Here is a 17821-nt window from a genome sequence, read left to right as displayed (position 1 = left end):
GTAATTCTGTTCTTTTCACGTTTATATTGCCAAAATTTATGATTTAGCTATTGTTGGCAATCTGATTATTTATAATAGTAATACACTATGAAAGATAAGGTGATTATTATCTAGTATGTTAAAAGCTTTTCAAAACTTCAGCTGTTTAGTGCTGAAGTTTTTACAAATGAACTAAATAACTTCAGCATCTTCTGCTGAAGTTTTTGTAAAAAGCTTTATGACAAAATTAATGAATCCAAGACAAAAAAAACTTCAGCTTATATAGTGCTGAAGTTTTTACAAATGAATCAAATAACTTCAGCATCTTCTGCTGAAGTTTTTGAAAAAGCTTAAACTAATGAATCCAAGACAAAAAAACTTCAGCTTATTTAGTGCTGAAGTTTTTACAAATGAATTAAATAACTTCAGCATCTTCTGCTGAAGTTTTTGAAAAAGCTTATCCAGGACAAAAAAACTTCAGCTTATTTAGTGCTGAAGTTTTTATAAATGAACTAAATAACTTCAGCATCTTCTGCTGAAGTTTTTGAACAAGCTTTATGACAAAACTAATGAATCCAGGACAAAAAAACTTCAGCTTATTTAGTGCTGTAGTTTTTATAAATGAACTAAATAACTTCAGCATCTTCTGCTGAAGTTTTTGAAAAAGCTTAATGACAAAACTAATGAATACAAGACAAAAAAACTTCAGCTTATTTAGTGCAATTATAAACAAAAACTTCAACAAATGGAGAACAAAACTTCAGCTGCTATGCTTAAGTTCAGCAATTACAAACAAAAACTTCAGCAACTAGAGAACAAAACTTCAGCTACTATGCTTAAGTTCAGCAATTACAAACAAAACTTCAGCAAATAGAGAACAAAACTTCAGCTACTATGCTTAAGTTGAGCAATTACAAACAAAAACTTCAGCACACTTGCTAATTCAGGCCCGTCTACTAGAATGCTGAAGTTTTGCGTGATTGCCTTTGCTACTTCAGCCCCGTATGCTGAAGTTACGCGAAAAAGTGGGCACGCTTGCAATTTTTTTTACAAAGCGGACACAAGTTAAAACGTAACCCAAAAAGCGGGTATAGATACAAATCCCCCATCTAGTTGCAATGTATATATGCGGACTGTAGTATGTACTTATGTGCAATTATCTCTAAGAAAAAATATTTGTCCCGATTTGTATTAGTGAAGATACTATTCCAATTTATATATTTAACAAGAAAAAAGACTAGAATCTTTTCAAATGCTAATACTATTTATATAACTAGAGTAAATTTCACCAATGTAACACGTATGGTAAGCATTAAGCAATAACATTTAGTATCAACCTTCAGCTTTAACAACATTGAGGGAAGAGAAGATAAGATCATAAGACTTGTATAACATAGGAGACAAGGTCCACCTTCATCAGTCAAACATACTTTTTGTCTGAATAATGTGTTGCAATTACACAATGGTGAAACATCAATCCACAAACCTAAAATCCATAATTGTACCTTAGCTCTTCTCAGGGCATGCCAAGATTTGCATTCAATGCTCGAAGGGATCATGAAAGCCGAGGGTCTATCGGAAACAGCCTCTCTACTCTCTCAGTGTAGGGGTAAGGTCTGCGTACACACTACCCCACTCGTAGGATTTTACTGGGTTGTTGTTGCTGTTGTTGTTGCTCGAAGGGATCATGAAAGGATAGGAAGCTCAACTTTGTTGAATGAGAAAAAGCTTACACGCCCATGCTCAACCAGACAGAATTTCAAAGGAATACCATGAGAATGTCTCTCAAGATCTTCGATTTCTTCTTTGGAAGGTGGATACTCACTGCAAGAAAAATATATCACACATAAAATAAGCTACTTCGACAGTTAATGTGGATCAACAAGGTCATACAAAATAGTGCAGGGAATCAGATAGGTCAGGAGTAAGGAATAAATAGGAAACATAAAAACCTAGTACTACTTTTGTATGAATATCATCCAAGCTGGCAAATCTATCTATACTCTTAAACATTCAGCAATGCTCACCCATAGAAGAAATATAGAATTGCTGAACTACAAGTCCCTATAATCAGCTAAATAATAGGAGGCAAAGATTCAGAAAATTATAATAGGCACTAAGCACCATAATATAATGAACCACATTAACAAAGTACCGTACCTAGCAAGGCAAAGTACAAAATAGGGATCACCAGGAGCAGACTTTCTGAATCTGCTATTAGGAGGGTAAACGTCAAAAGCCAGTCTCAGACCACCAATTTGCATGTTACTAAACATTTCAGAGATGAGAACATTGTTTCTTGATTCTTCATCTCCAGTTTGAGCAGTCTCCAGCGAGTCTTGGTTAATAGCACAATTTACTTTTGACCTTCTCACTGACCAAGGAATACCATGACGCCCGACTATATAACCAAGAGATTTCAAGTGCTTATATGCTTCAAAGTATTCCAAGGAACATCCACTTTTTCCTTCTGCAACCTTGCTGTATATGTGTTCCAGAGAAAGGGGTGTGTCATCATTACCGAAGAGATGCAGAGCCCCAATTTCAGCAAGATATCTACATGAAAAAAATAGTATCATTCTTTAAACACGGGCAATTGCAGAAGAGAAAATCTCAAATTAAACATAAATTTTCATATCAGTTCCTCATACAAATAAATATGTCAAATGACAAACTGACCATTAAATACCTGTTATCTTTCTATTTACAGACTTTATCCATTTGCTTCTACTCTCTTTCTCCACCCAGACTACTCTTTCTAACATGTTGAAGCAATAAACGAGTGTGCAATTAAAATACACAAGCATAACTCAGAGAGGTAATTAAAATATCACTCAGGAGTATCCAAATTTTATACCAAAATCAGCCATAGTCATTGATGAGGAAAAGATCAACAGAAAAAGTATCCCAAATTATTAACCAAATTATTCAATTTTCACTTTTGCAGCCCATAAAAACAAGAGATATAATAAGTCTTTCGTGGTTTGTTAAGATATTAAAGAAAAATACGTCCTTTTCTCTTCTCAACCAAACAGGATCAATTATTTGAACTCTGACCAAATATTCTGAAAACAAAGTCGATGTCCTCTGTTCTTATTTTTCTCATAGCTTATTCAAAATTATGCCTCAACTCAAAGTAATAGTTTTAACTCTTCAACTTAGGGATGGCAATTGGGGCAGGGCGGGGCAGGGATAACCTTAAATGGGGCGGGGCAGGGAAAGAATTTAATGGGGCAGGGCGGGGCAGGGCAGGGCAAATTATTATTTTTAAAAATTTTTAATAGGGCAGGGTACTGGACAGTAGGGAAAGTAAGGATAGCAGTTTCATCTATTACTTTAATGGTAATACCAGTACCCTGTGCAGTATACTTATGATAACCTTTAATGTGCTTAAGTATACTTATGGTAATACCATTATGATTGGACAAGCTGTTGAGTTATATGATGTCTGGTCCCACAATTTTAAAAAACATAAAATTATCCATAATTAAAATAGATTAATTGTGGAAATTACAAGTAGAAGGATTAAATGAATTTTCTGAAACTTAAGAAAGAGAATAAACATTTTATGGAACATTATTATTTGCATCTTCCATTAGAAAGAGAGAAAAATAACTTTTTTGAAACATGTATCTTTCCAAAACTCTTAAATGTGAAATGAACACAAATTACTTGACACCTCTGTTTTAAAAGGCAGAATTGGGACTCGCCCGGGGCTCGCCCCGGGGCGGAGCACTCGTAAAACGCCCCTGGGCTTATGTGTGGGACTTAGTTCTGTGAGACTTACGCCTCGACCATCGGGGCTTACGCCCCGGACACGCCCAACGCCCAGCGTACTGGGCTCGCCTAATAGAACTTTATGTCATTGTATGTAATTAACCTTGTAAATCTTCAATTTTCTTAATAAATCGTTGACTACTCAAAATTACTTTTTTCCTAAGTATAAATTATTAAGTTGAGAGTATTGTCATAATTAAAATAAAAATTATTGCACGTTATCCACTAAGACTGCTATGATAGTTAATTTTAAATAAATCTTTCATTTAAAAAGTATTTATTTATTAACTATTATTATGTCTTTACTATATAATGGAGTAGTCCATAATTTTTTTATAATTATTTTTCTTTTCGCGTTTACGAGATACAATATTTATTAATTTAATATCTCAATATTAGCTAGTAACTATGTACAAATAATTAGTTATCATGGTATTGTATGGTGAATTGTGTGTCACTTTATTAACTTGTTGAAACTTAAAAATGAATGATGCTTGAGAATCATATTTAAATTGTGAATTGTATTTTTATATAAATTCTCTTTCAAATAGAAAGCATATTAAATAAAAGGAGTATTTTAATAAAAATATCAAATTATAGTATCGAAATTCTTTCAAAATTCATTACTCCTTAAGAGATACATATAAGATTTTGTATCGAATACATTACTTTTGATGCTTGAGTTGTAACGACATTGCAACTATTTGCACATTATGATATATGTCATACTTTTCATATTATTGATAGTTGAATTATAATTTATTAATATTTTAAATATATTATTTGTTATAATTTTGTGATTTTAATGTAATTTTTATAATTAATTTTCATTTTATGCTATCCTAAAATTCTTGAAATTAGTAAAATTTAAAGATCCGTGGGACTTACGCCTTATGTCTCAGGGCTTACGCCTCGCCTCGTCAGAGGTAAAACGCCTCGCCTCACGCCCCCGCCTTTTAAAACATTGCTTGACACAATACATCAATTATAGTAGTATATTTTGCATTTTGAAAGTGTAAGCCAATTTGCATTTCTGAATATTATAATTTTTAATACATAATAACTTTTGAACATTTTATTAGTCCGCTTCAAATTATTTTGAATTTATTTTAATATTTGATATTTTTAAAAACGAACTAATAAGGACACTTCCCATAATAGGGAAAAAAGCATAAACATAATATTACAAATTAGAAAAAAAAAATACAAAAAAGCCTAAACGGGGCGGGGCGGGGCGGGGCAGGGCAGGGCAAAATTTGAAAAAATGCTAAATAGGGCAGGGCAGGGCGGGTCAAAATATTAGCAGGTCAAGGCTTGCCCCGCCCCGCCCTAACCTGCCCTGCCCCATTTGACACCCCTACTTCAACTAAAAGGAAATAACAAAAATAGAATTTTCATCACCTACAAAATCTCTTCAATGAAGCAGTATATCTTGCCATTACGAACTATCCCAGTAGTTGTCCACAATCCACCCTTCCTCTCCACAACCTCAGCCATACCAAACTGGTCAAGCCACCGTGATCTTGAAATATCTTTCCTATGTAAAATATGCACAGTCACATTGCTTTTAGCAAGTTTATTTTTAATAAATAAAGATAAAATTCGGAACAAGACAACACGCTTCTATATCACGAGATGAAACCTGAACTGCAACTGGGGTATATCGGTGGATGCATATGCACAGCAAATGTCATCATCATCAAGATCCTCCCCATAACCTTCAGAATCACTAGTTCCTTCCATAAAACTTGCCCACTTATCAGTTTCCATAGATGGAATGAATTACAAATTCCTATAGCCTACCAGAAGAAAAAAGTTTTGCACGAATTACAGCAACCTTACCAAGTGGAGACACTAATAATTGATTACAAAACAAAAAGTAGAGACAAATTTTAGCTAAATACATTACGATGTAAATAACTCCAATAATCTCATCAATTAGCAAGCAAAAGTTATACTGAAAAATGTGAGTTGATGATTGTGCATATTCTCTAAGCAATTTAAAGTTGTTTACTTTAACAATAGGTTGCGGAATTCGAATGTAACACAAACCAAAAAAATGCAACACAAAATAAATTTAACTAACCAGAAAAAAAAACGAGAGCTTATAAACTAACACAAATAATAAAAGAACAAGAATTTAAAAGAGGAAAAGAAGAGAAGTGACCTTATTGTGGCCTGTGCCGTTGAATCGAGGGAGGCTGGAGATGTTAGCAGAATAGCCGTAGAAGAGAGAGAGCGCAAAACAAGAATTTCCCCAAATTGAAGTTGTATGCTGGCGGGTCACGTTAATGGGCCTCAGCCCAAATGAAAAAGAAGCCCATTGTTTACAAATGTCTTTCTTGAAGAAGCCTATATACCGCTACTAGTACTAGTCTTAGGGGTTGTTTGGTAGGAGGTATTAGAAAAAATAATGTAAGCATTAACTCTCTGTATTACTAATACCTTGTTTAGTACATTTTTTCAACCTGTGCGTATTAATTATACATCATACTTGGTATTATCCTATGTATAAGTAATGCACAGAAAATCATGACATTAGTAATACCAAGGCTATTAATGCATGCATTAGTATGGTTGAAGACAAAATTGTCCTTAAAGTCCCTTAAAGCTAGAGAATATGGATGACATTTTTGTAAACAACTATTTTTCTTAAAAATTATGCAATGCATTATAATTTTTAATACACCACACCAAACAATAGATAAGAAATAATATCTGCATAACTAATGCTTGCATTACTAACCCATGCATTACTAATCCCTGCATTACTAATACACCTTATCTGCACTATTCTTATACTCCCTACCAAACGACCCCTTAAGGTATATCCAATATGCATGAATATAAATTTTGAAAAATGTCTCTCTATCTCTCTTATATATACTATATAATGTGTTTGACTTGTAAAATCTATATCTATATTCTGTATCTTCTATATCTATATCTATATTTTTATATTATTATAAAAGCACGATTGCTGAAAGCTAAATGTTGAAGGACTAAAATATCTTCAAAATATTGATCGACTTTTATTTCCTTAATTATTTACATTAATCTTCACAAGGAAAGGACAAACTGAAATACACCCGCTAAGATGACGAGTTGTACTAAAATAGGAATTTAACCCTGGAATTCTGATATATACGTGATCATAATTACATCCAATTTAATTTGAGTGTATGTAAGACAATTCATTCGTAAAGATACCTCTTTACGTTAACTATATTAACTAAGAAAAGCAGTCAAAAAAATTATCAAATAAGATTGTGTTTCATGCTAAATTGTGTTTGGATACTGATTTGTTTATCCAAATAGAACAACTAATTAAACACTTCTTCAATTTTCTTTGCAGAGTACACGTGTTTCATGCAAATAATTTCGTTGTGTTTTTTAATATTTATTTGTTCTTACTAATGATTACAATTTACCTTGTTTTCTCTTTTATTTTTTGCTTTTTTTTTTTTTTGTCAGCATAAAAAAAATTAATATCCCATGTAGTCTAAGATATTTGCTAGGACAAAGAAACATGAAGATTAGGAATGTTTGAATTTAGCTTTTTCTGCTAAAGAGACCCCCGGGAAGAAAGTTAGTAAGATCTCTTATATGATAGGAATATGTAAAATAACTTTGAGGATTATAGTTGAATTATATGGCTTTTGGTATTTTGTGATGAGTTGTTCCATGTAATAACTTTTATTAGAATGCTAAATATAGAATCACAAAAGTAATCTCAAAATATTAACCGTCTATTATGCTATTCTAAAATTAAATTATACTGATGTACAAAAGCGTACTGAAAAGTTATCTAAGAATTAGACTCTAGAAATTTATCATAGAATTCAAAATACTTTAAGATTTTTTTACGTGAAATAGGCATGTAAATAAACTAATTACTGTAGCTTAGAAATTTTCAAATTCCACATCACCCAACTTTTCGCAAGTATGCCTATTCATCACAACGTACGCAAATACGTGCAATATACAAAATTTACATAACATATATTAATTTTATTTCACAAGAATTTTCACTGACTAGCGAAAGATATATGTACAACCTACGTACATAGAGGCTAGTTATTATAAAAGCACGAATGTTAAAACGCTAAATGTTGAACGACCAAAATATCCCCAAAATATTGATCTGATTTTTGTATCCTTTGAAAACTAAAGTACAACTAAGTTTATATCGGATAAAATTGTAATACCTTTAAATTTTAATAGTATGATTGCACTAGAACTCTGAGTTCTACAAAAATTACGATTTCCAATATTAACGTTCAGCCAACTTCAAAACTATTTTTGGGAACAGTGATTTGGTTACAACTAAAGATCTAACATCCTCTTTGGAAGCGATTAAAAATGATAGGGATAAATTGAAAGAAGAATTAATTGTCATGGAGGCTCTACACCAAGTTGAAGCTGCAAAAGTAATGAAATTGGAAGAGAAGGTTTTGAAAACGAGGATGATGCTTATGATTTCATGGGCACCTTTTGTTGAATTTGTTACGGCATCGATGATGTAGTGAATGTTGGTAAATTTTGTTGATGTCTATTGTTGTGATGTTTTTTTAGTGAATATGTTTTTTTTCCAGCTTTATTCTCGTTTGAAATTGGAAGAGAAGGTGTTATGTATGTTGTTTTGAACCGTTTATATTAGAGCTTGTAATCTTAGTTAATGTAATTTCAATATTTATGTATTTTGTGTATGTATTCGAGGGCAACAGTTGCGATGAACCTGCTATATTATTAGTTGATAATATGGGCTGATGAACATAGCAGTTACAAAAGTACACAAATTGTATGTGTTTAAGGCATTGTCTCTGTCAAAATCTGGACAATTTTTAATGGTGATGAACCTGCAAATTCCTAAATGTTGGACAATGAAGGGGTTGGACAACATCTATAACTCATAAACAAACACTTAAACAATTCATAAACGAACACTTAAACCATTCATAAACCTAATAGTTGGAAAATGAATAACAATGAAACGAACATGTCACACCTCCTTTTTACTTACTACACCCGCGGAAGAGGGTATGGTAAAGGGAGTTATTTCCAACTTGAAGTGACAATCGGAACGGGATTATTTATTTAAGATCAGAGTCGCCACTTGGAATAGTTATGGTGTCCCAAGTCACCGGTTTTAAATCCCGAATCGAGGAAAGATTGACTCTGTTTTACAGTCAGCGAACCAGAAATCCGAGTAAGGAATTCTGTTAACCCGGGAGAAGGTGTTAGGCATTCCCGGGTTCCGTGGTTCTAGCACGGTCGCTCAACTGTCATATTTGGCTCATTTGTTTGATTTTAGTACATGTTTTAATTTATGTGCCTTTTGACTTTTGAAACGCTTTTATTATTATTATTTTTAGAGAATTGCAACGTCGTGAAAATGCGTCTCGAACCACGTTGCACCAGTGCACCCGTGATCGTTAACACATTTCGACTTCGTTGAGATTTGGATTTGGGTCACATAAGTGTGCACCCGAATTTAGGGAAGTAATATTAAAGTACGCACCTAAAGCAGCTACGTGTTTATTATATTTGGGGAAGGCCGTGAAATTTGCTAAGCGGCGTATCCCGAAATCTAAATTTTATATAAAGCATTATCGAAGACCCCACAACTTATATTTTGGCGAGGCTCGTGTAATTTTTATTCAGGGAAAGGCAGTCTTAAAGCAACTATATTTTTTATTTGTCTCCAGCAGCACAAGAAAAATCCTAAAGTTTGTTATTGAACTGAAGTAAGTTAAATGGTAATTATGTGTCAAGGCCACCGATCGGGCTCTGAGATAAGCCCAACGAAGGAGTATTGTACCCATGCTCTTCTAACCAGCTGCCAGTTATTTGGGCTCCTGCAAGCTGCCAGTCCAGGCCTAAGCCCAAACGTCCTGGGGATAGGCTATAGGGCCTGGATTTAAATTAAAAAGAAGAATTCTGATTCAATTAAACCAAAACTATTGAAAACTTACTTTACCTCTACACTCTTTAAATGAAACGACTGATTTATGGGCTATGCATACTGATTTTAAAGGCGTATCAGCATCTAGAATTGAATGTGCATTACACTGAGCTACTGATTTCATGCTTGCGTTATTTGATTTCAAAGTTGTATTTAAACTAATCCTGCTATGCTACTGTTCTAAAATGCCTTAACAAGTAACAGAATTCAAAGTCCATAACAGTCCAGATTAACAGTCCAAATGTATCTATTATTCATACACTCAAAACTACTAACTAACACCAATTACATTTATCCAACTAAACAACGTTCAAATGAACCTAGATTTGGCAGTATTTCCATTTCCACTTCACTTCACAGCTAACATCAAGGTGAGTTCATAAACGTGTACCTGGGATTTGAATTGAAATAGGAAAAGGAAAATTAGCAGCAGTAACAGCTTCAGCAGCAACTCAGAGAACCAATTTAAAATCTCAGCAACAGACCAACACAGATTCAGCAGTTCAGGATAAATTGGAAAAGCCCACAGAGTTCACAGATCAAACACAAATGGCACCAAATAACCAGAGATGAACCCAGGACTGACACACCAGTAAACAAACAACACTCGAACTAAGCAGACCTCATGCACACATGACTCGAACAGCTTGTGAATATCAACATTGAGCAGAATCAGATGAGTTCAGGTTATTTCTGATCCTTAATGAGCTAGACAATTGAATTAAGGACTGGAATCTGAAGGTGAGCAAAGGAGAAATTAATGAAACAGTATTTTTTTTGATTTTTCTATTGTTTTTCTGGAAATTTTGAGAGAACTAAGATCCAAGGAAGGGTTGGATTTCAGATTTCTGATCTGAACCTTGTGGAGAATCCGGGGGATTTTTGATGGCTGAGAAAAAACTCTCTCATCAAGGCAAATGAATGCCTATTTATAGGTGAACCTAGGGTCCAATTTCAGATTTTCCTTTTACCCCTTAGTCCCTATTCTAATTTCAGTGTTTACCCTTTACTTTCTGACTTGTTACACAAGTAACTACCCTAAGTTTATTAAAACCTACACTATAGTCCATCCTAGAAGGTTCTATACTTATTACAATCCCTATTCTATCCTTACCCTCCTTCAAAAATTACCAAATCTGATAAAAGTACCATTTTCCCATGCCTAAATTACCCTTTGAACCTCCTGAAATTACTGGCTAGACCAAAACCCTTTTACTGTAATTGCTGGTCACTATCTTGTTCAGCTATAGCCAAAAGGTCTCACCAAATCGAATTATTGCACAATTAACCAATCATGAAATCCAACCTAACCATGAACTACAAATTGCAGTGACAACTCATGAATCAAACTAACTAAACTAAACAAAAATTAGACCTATTGGAATAAATTTAAATCAAACATGAAGACTGAGGAACAGTACCTCACGAAGAACATTAACAAATCATAAAAACTTAATTAAACCCTAAACATGGAACTGTTAATACGATTACTAATTAAACTAAACTAAACTAATTAATGCTAAACTAACAGCAACCATAAGAAGAATTACTAATCAGTTCAGATGCTGAGGAACGAATTGAAATCCAAACAAAGCTCAAACAGGATCGACCAGACAATAAAACAAATCGTAAACTAAACTTAGAACAGATACGGAACCCAAAAATAAGAATCAAAAATAGAAGTAATCAGCAAACTTACTGAATTAGAGCATTCGATGACCATGGGGAAACTCTGACCGGCCATTTGTTTGAATCCTCCGGGATTCTTGACACGTAAACATCCCTAATCGTGTGGTTTTCAAAAGAACACACAAGATTAGGGAAATTACGGTCCAAAATCCCCCAGATTTTCTGAGCTAGGGTTCTGCCAGTCTAAGATCTAAAATTCAGAAGCTTTGTCAATATTCGAAAGATTCTGGTTAGGGATTCAGGTGGAGGGAGGTCAGAAGAGTATATGGTTGTAAATTTGGTTGGATTTGGGTGAGTTGATGTTTTGGCCCAGATTTTCGATCTAATATTTGAGCAGTTCCGGCCATGTTCGAGACAAGTGGGCTATGGGGGTTGGTAGAGGAGGTCAAGGCGGTCCCATGGTGTTAATTTGGGCCCGTTGGCATAATCGGCAACTTGGCCGAAAATTTTGTCAAGATATCGACGAGCTCCGGCGAGATTCGAGGGAAACTAAGGGCAGGGATGGAAAGAGGGGAACGCGGAGAACCGGTGGTTGTAATTTTGGAGGTCATTGGAGTATCGCCGCGGCGGCGACGATTTCCGGCCGGCGGCGGACGCGGAGGGACGGTGGGGCTAGGCGGAGGAGGGTGACCGGCACCGGCGTTACAGGGTACGATAAGATGAAAGAATGTTTTTAGGTTTTGGGTTAATTTTCGGACAGTTTTATGGGATTTGAGACTTAGTTCTCATCCGTTGGATCTTGAAGGATCAAACGGATGAGATTCACCTGGCAGAACGGTGTCGTTTTGAATGGGGTTGCTGGACCGGTTACAGGGGACGGGTATGGACCGGCTTGGATTGGGGATTTCGTTTGGGCTGACTGATTTTGGCCCAAATTTGGTTCTCCAATCAAGACATTTTTAATTTTTCTTTTTCCCCTTTTTTTTCTTTATCTATTTTTGTATTTATTTATTTTTCTTGATTTTATAAAAATGCTAAAACAAAGCAAAGACCTAATTACACTATTTAACTCCTAAAATTACTTATAACTCTATTTAAAGACAAATGCAATAATTAGCAATGCAAAGAACTATTTTCTTGCAATTTTCTTTACATTTTATTCTTAAAACTAATTAATACTAAAATTGTGAAATTAAATCCCTAAATGCCAATGCATATTTTTGGTATTTTCATATGGATTAAAATGCACAAATAAAAATGCAACAATTACCAAAAAATGCCACAAAATCACAAAAATTTATAAAATACTAGAAAAAAATTGTTTGTTTTGAAATTTTGGGAATTATTCATATATAGGGCAAAAATCAACGTGCTCACAGCTGTGCCCCTCTTTGCCTGGAAAACACGAAGAGTTTTCGTGCAAAGACAAAGTGAACAGAAATGAACGATTTTCGCCTGTTTGCATATTCCGTGTGAAGCAATTTTTAAAAGAGTGACCGCACCCTGCTTCAGAGGTTGCCTACATATCCTGGGCTAAACAGGGATCAGTCAGGTGTAGTTCGGGAAGGTTTGGTAGCTGGGACTACCAGGGCTGTGATTTCGCTGCTGTTGTTGCTGCTACTGCTCGCTGACCTCCTTATTACACGGTCAAAGATAAAAAGAAAGCTAGCCTAAGCTATGAGTTACAAAAAGGTCCTATCTATGCCTTCTAATTTGCTCTTTGTGTTGCCTTGAACTTTATTCTTCCCTGGAATCTTGCGTTGTTGCCTTTCATTGATTGTAGACGTTTCACCATTCCTCCGAGTGACGTTTGACTGCTGCAATTTTGCAATTGTGCCTCTATTCTTCAGGCGGGCTCCTGATTGCTAAAACTTGAAAAGTATTCCCTTGTTCTCCAGGTGAGCGCCTGATTGCTAAAACTTGAAATGTATTCCCTTGTTTTCCAGGTGGGCGCCTGATTGCTAAAACTTGAAAAGTATTTCCCTTGTTCTCCAGGTGGGCGCCTGACTGCTGAAACTTTAAAAAGTATTCCCTTGTTCTCCAGGTGGGCGCCTGATTGCTAAAACTTGAAAAAGTATTCCCTTGTTCTCCAGGTGGGCGCCTGACTGCTGAATTTGAAAAAGTATTCCCTTGTTCTCCAGGTGGGCGCCTGATTGCTAAAACTTTGAAAAGTATTCCCTTGTTCTCCAGGTGGGCGCCTGATTGCTAAAACTTGAAAACGTATTCCCTTATTCTCCAGGTGGGCGCCTGATTGCTAAACTTTGAAAAGTATTCCCTTATTCTCCAGGTGGGCGCCTGATTGCTAAAACTTGAAATGTATTCCCTTGTTTTCCAGGTGGGCGCCTGATTGCCTAAAACTTGAAAAGTATTCCCTTGTTCTCCAGGTGGGCGCCTGACTGCTGAATTTGAAAAAGTATTCCTTGTCTCAGGTGGGCGCCTGATTGCTAGAACTTTGAAAGTATTCCCTTGTTCTCCAGGTGGCGCCTGATTGCTAAAACTTGAAAGTATTCCCTTGTTCTCCAGGTGGGCGCCTGATTGCTAAAACTTGAAAAAGTATTCCCTTGTTCTCAGGTGGGCGCCTGATTGCTAAACTTTGAAAAAGATTCCCTTATTCTCCAGGTGGGCGCCTGATTGCTAAAACTTTGAAAAAGTATTCCCTTATTTTCCCAGTGTGGGCGCCTGATTGCTGAAACTTGAAATGTATTCCCTTGTTCTCCAGGTGGGCGCCTGATTGCTAAAACTTGAAAAAGTATTCCCTTGTTCTCCAGGTGGGCGCCTGACTGCTGAACTTTGAAAAGTATTCCCTTGTTCTCCAGGTGGGCGCCTGATTTCAACAGAAAAGAACAAAAAACAAAGAAACATTTTCTGCCCAGTTTGGTGGCTGGGCACAGATTGTGAGTGTTGAACTGATTATTCTACCAACTATTATAAGAATTTGAAAGCTAAGTCCTATTATCCAGGGAGGTCCTGACAACTCCTAACAGTTACGAACCTAAGTTATATCTTCTAAAGGTATTACCCTGCTACATTTGTTATCTAATAGGTCTTAACTACTCCCCATTATCCAGGAGGGTCCTGACAACTTCTAGTTAAAAAAAAAGTTTTAACCTAAGCAGACCTTGTTATCAATATTTGTTATCTAAGCAGACCTTAAAACTACGTCCCATTATCCAGGAGGGACCTGAAAATCAAAATTCAAGTCTTATCTTATGAGTGCCAATTCTACGGCTGAATTATACTATCCTACAACAGTATCTTGTTATCTAAAGGAGATTTTTTAAAACTGTGTCCCATTATTCAGGAGGGTCCTGACAACTCCTAATTGAGTCCTATCTTAAACAGGCAAACTTTGAAAACCAACTTATGTTCCTTGGGGTACATTTAATGCTAAATTATGCTACTCATGATTGCTTTTAAAATTAAACTAAGTCCCATTTCCAGGAGGGTCCTGAAAACTTTACGTCAAACATGTCTGGTGCCTACCTTTCCTTGAGGTGGGTTTCTCCGAAGCGAACGAAATTTCTGCCCCTGTTTCAATCAAAGAAAAAATCTTGTCAGTTAAAATGTGGTGGTTGGTTTGTGGCCTTGACTTTGAGAGCGATTCTCCTTCGCTTCCCATGATGACTGACTTCCACTCGAGGACCTTGCTTGTTTATGGACTACCCCTTTTCTCTGTCGTCCCCAATCACATAAAATTCCTTTTCTCCGTTCGGACCAATATCTTCTATTTGTCGCGTTGATGAAACTGGTGCCTCCCAACCTTTGCCGTCTCATATGAACCCCAAAGCACGTCTATCGCCCCACTCCGTGTGTATGCTGTTCTTTCTTGACTTAAACCACTGGCCTTGGCCTTGAGGTCTGGTTGCTCCTTCACTTGCCTGACAACTGATTTCCATTTCGAAGACTCCGCCTGTTCCTTGACAACTACTTCATTTGTAAACCTTAACACAGAAAATACCTCTTCTCGCGTCAAACCCAACACCTTCTATCTGTTGCATTGCTCCTGAACTGACATTTACCAACCTTTGTGTCTCATATGAACCCAAAGCAAGGACACTTGTCACCCCTTCATTGCGTTTGCTGTTCTTTCTTTCCTTAAACCACTGGTCCTGTCCTTAAGGTCTACGGCTCCCTATTTGATAACTTTGACTTTCTGCTTGAAAGTCTTGCTCGTCACTGGTTTAACACCCTTTTATCAATCTTATCACAGGAAATTCTTTTGATCTGTTCACCCTCACCTTTCACCTGTTGCATCGTTAAAGAATTTGATGTACGGCCAAGCCTTTGCATTCACAAGGATCCCGAAGCATGTTAATTGTTGCTAACCTCGGTCGGGCTTGCTGTTTATTTCCTGGCTTATGACGCTTTGATGTATTAACCAGATCCCATTTTACGTAATTGGAAAGCTTGGTGGCAGATTTTGAAGTCATTTCTCACTTGTTATGACCAGACAGACTCAAGAGGAGGGAGTACAACAAGGGGAAGAATAAGTGAGGGAAAATGGAAAGAGACGATTCCTAACAAAAACCTACAGAGTAACAAACCCTCAGATGTAGCTACCGACTCTAGCGACCTTGACATGCGCCTGCAGCCATATCTGTGTTTAGCAAATCTGATGTTCAGCTCTTGTTGTATCTTTTGCCGTGAAACTGGGCTTCAATGCTCCGCGTTGCCCGATACCGATTCACAATCCTTATTCGACTTGTATTGCCCGAAGGGTTTTCACCATCAAGCCTCTCTCCTTCTATTTTTCTCTCAACTCACCGTCGCCTTATGGTGCTACTGTTGAAGGTTTTCACCAATAAGACTCTCTCATTTTGATCTCTCTCAGCTTTCATCACCTGGAGGGTACCCGTGAGGGTTCTCATCAACAAGACTTTCTCATTTTCATTTCTTTCGTTTGGACCAGAGTGTTGCCCCTGATATGATTCACCTCTGCTCACTTGACTCTGGCATTTCTTGAGGACTGATCGAAGGTCTTTTTTGGACCGTAATGTGGGCTTTTGGACAGGGTTAGAAGAAAGGGTATCAAAGGCTCAAAACAATATCAACATGGGTTCAAAATTACAACTCTCGGAATTAGCTTTTTATCAGTAACCACAACTTCTGCCCCAGTTTCTTTCTTGGGGGACTTTTGGATTTTTAATTTTGGTATGACTGAACCTCAGAGAGAGGCTGCCTACGTACCTTTCGGGATCAAGTTAAACATAGTTCAGACCACAAAACTACGTTCGTTGTTGCGATCTTTCCACTTTTCTTTTCCTTCCTTTCATTTCTTTTTTTTTCCTTTTCTTTTCTTTTCTTTTCTTTTCTTTCTCCTCTTTTTCTTCCTTTTCCTATTCCTTTTCTTTTCTTTTCTTTTCTTTTTCTATTTCTTTCCTTCTTTTTTTTTCATCATTTTTTTTTTTCATTTCATTTTCCTTCTCTCTCTCTTTTCACTGTTCCCTTCTCCCTTTCCTTCACTTACTTTCCAGACTTGTGTTTACGAACCTTGTTAATTGATTCCAAAAGAGGGGTATGAAAGAAAATACAAAAGCTCAAAGGGTAACAAAGGATAAAGTGTTTAGATAGCAGAACAGAATGCCTTCGTCATTCCAATCCTTCAAAACATGCCCAGTACAAACAAATGCAATTTAAGCAAAACAGGGAAAACATTCTCTCAAATGCAACTGAGCATATTCGCACATTTGCCTCCTACATCTGTTGAATACAAAGCACCATTGGACAACACTCTCAACTTTCCTTACCATGAACGGCCCCCGACAGTTGGGCAAACTTGCCTTTTGGCTTCAACCTGAATGCGGCAGATGCGTTTCAATCAGTATTTCTTTATGTTCTATCTGACCCAGTTTCACATTAATTTGGGCTTGAAGAAGATTTTCAAAATCCCTCGATTGTCCTTATATCTTTAATATTGCTTCTGACTTTCAAACTAGGCTAGGAGAATTATGCGTGCATGTTCAGGTCACCAGAGCCGGCATGCAAGAATTGTAACAGGAGCAGGGAACGAAATAAAATGACTAAACATGGCAGGAAACCGGAGAATTGCATCAAACTGACATTGAAAGGGTTTACACAACAAAACAAACAAACTAGACTAGAGTTTACAAACTTTGAATTAAACCTGGACAGCACTACACAAGCTACTATGGCAAGACAAACAAGACAAAGTGAAAGGATTAGAGGGTTTGAGTAACAAGACAATATCCGGAATACAACCCTGAAATAACCCGGACAATGGAAAATGACAACAAAATAAACCACCAAAACTCCAAGAGATGGAGCGTCTTTCCAATTACCAAGCGTGACGTCTTAGCCACTTGAATTTTACACCAAGATTGCTGGAATTTTCATAAGTCTTTCATCACGTCGATCTGAGCATACTGCTTCTGGGTTTCTTCTACCGGCTCACTTCTCACAACCAATCATACCCACATTGTGCACAGGAGATGACCTTGATCTTCTCTCTTT

General features: G+C 36.4%; 1 protein-coding gene across 5 annotated transcripts; it reads right to left on the bottom strand.

The window, feature by feature from the left end:
* Positions 1-1287: 1287 nt before the first annotated feature.
* Positions 1288-6027, bottom strand: LOC109239948 (tRNA-splicing endonuclease subunit Sen54-like). Of its 5 annotated transcripts, none has more exons than XM_019406554.1 (5): positions 5924-6027; positions 5399-5555; positions 5162-5293; positions 2140-2535; positions 1288-1803 (listed from the first exon to the last, which is right to left on the bottom strand). In XM_019406554.1, exons 2-5 carry the CDS (start codon positions 5524-5526, stop codon positions 1665-1667), a joined length of 795 nt encoding a protein of 264 aa, XP_019262099.1. In that variant the 5' UTR covers positions 5527-5555; positions 5924-6027; the 3' UTR covers positions 1288-1664. The 5 variants fall into 5 exon arrangements, with proteins under 5 accessions (XP_019262099.1, XP_019262101.1, XP_019262102.1 ...); XM_019406556.1 differs by having other exon boundaries at positions 5162-5288; positions 5399-5492; positions 5924-6026; XM_019406557.1 differs by having other exon boundaries at positions 5162-5288; positions 5399-5485; positions 5924-6026.
* Between the last annotated feature and the right edge of the window lie 11794 nt (positions 6028-17821).

The sequence above is a fragment of the Nicotiana attenuata genome, unplaced genomic scaffold (genome assembly GCF_001879085.1).
Source record: "Nicotiana attenuata strain UT unplaced genomic scaffold, NIATTr2, whole genome shotgun sequence".
In the NCBI taxonomy this organism is placed as follows: domain Eukaryota; kingdom Viridiplantae; phylum Streptophyta; class Magnoliopsida; order Solanales; family Solanaceae; genus Nicotiana; species Nicotiana attenuata.
Note: the sequence above shows the minus strand (reverse complement) of the source record. Positions and strands in the feature narration are given on the sequence as shown.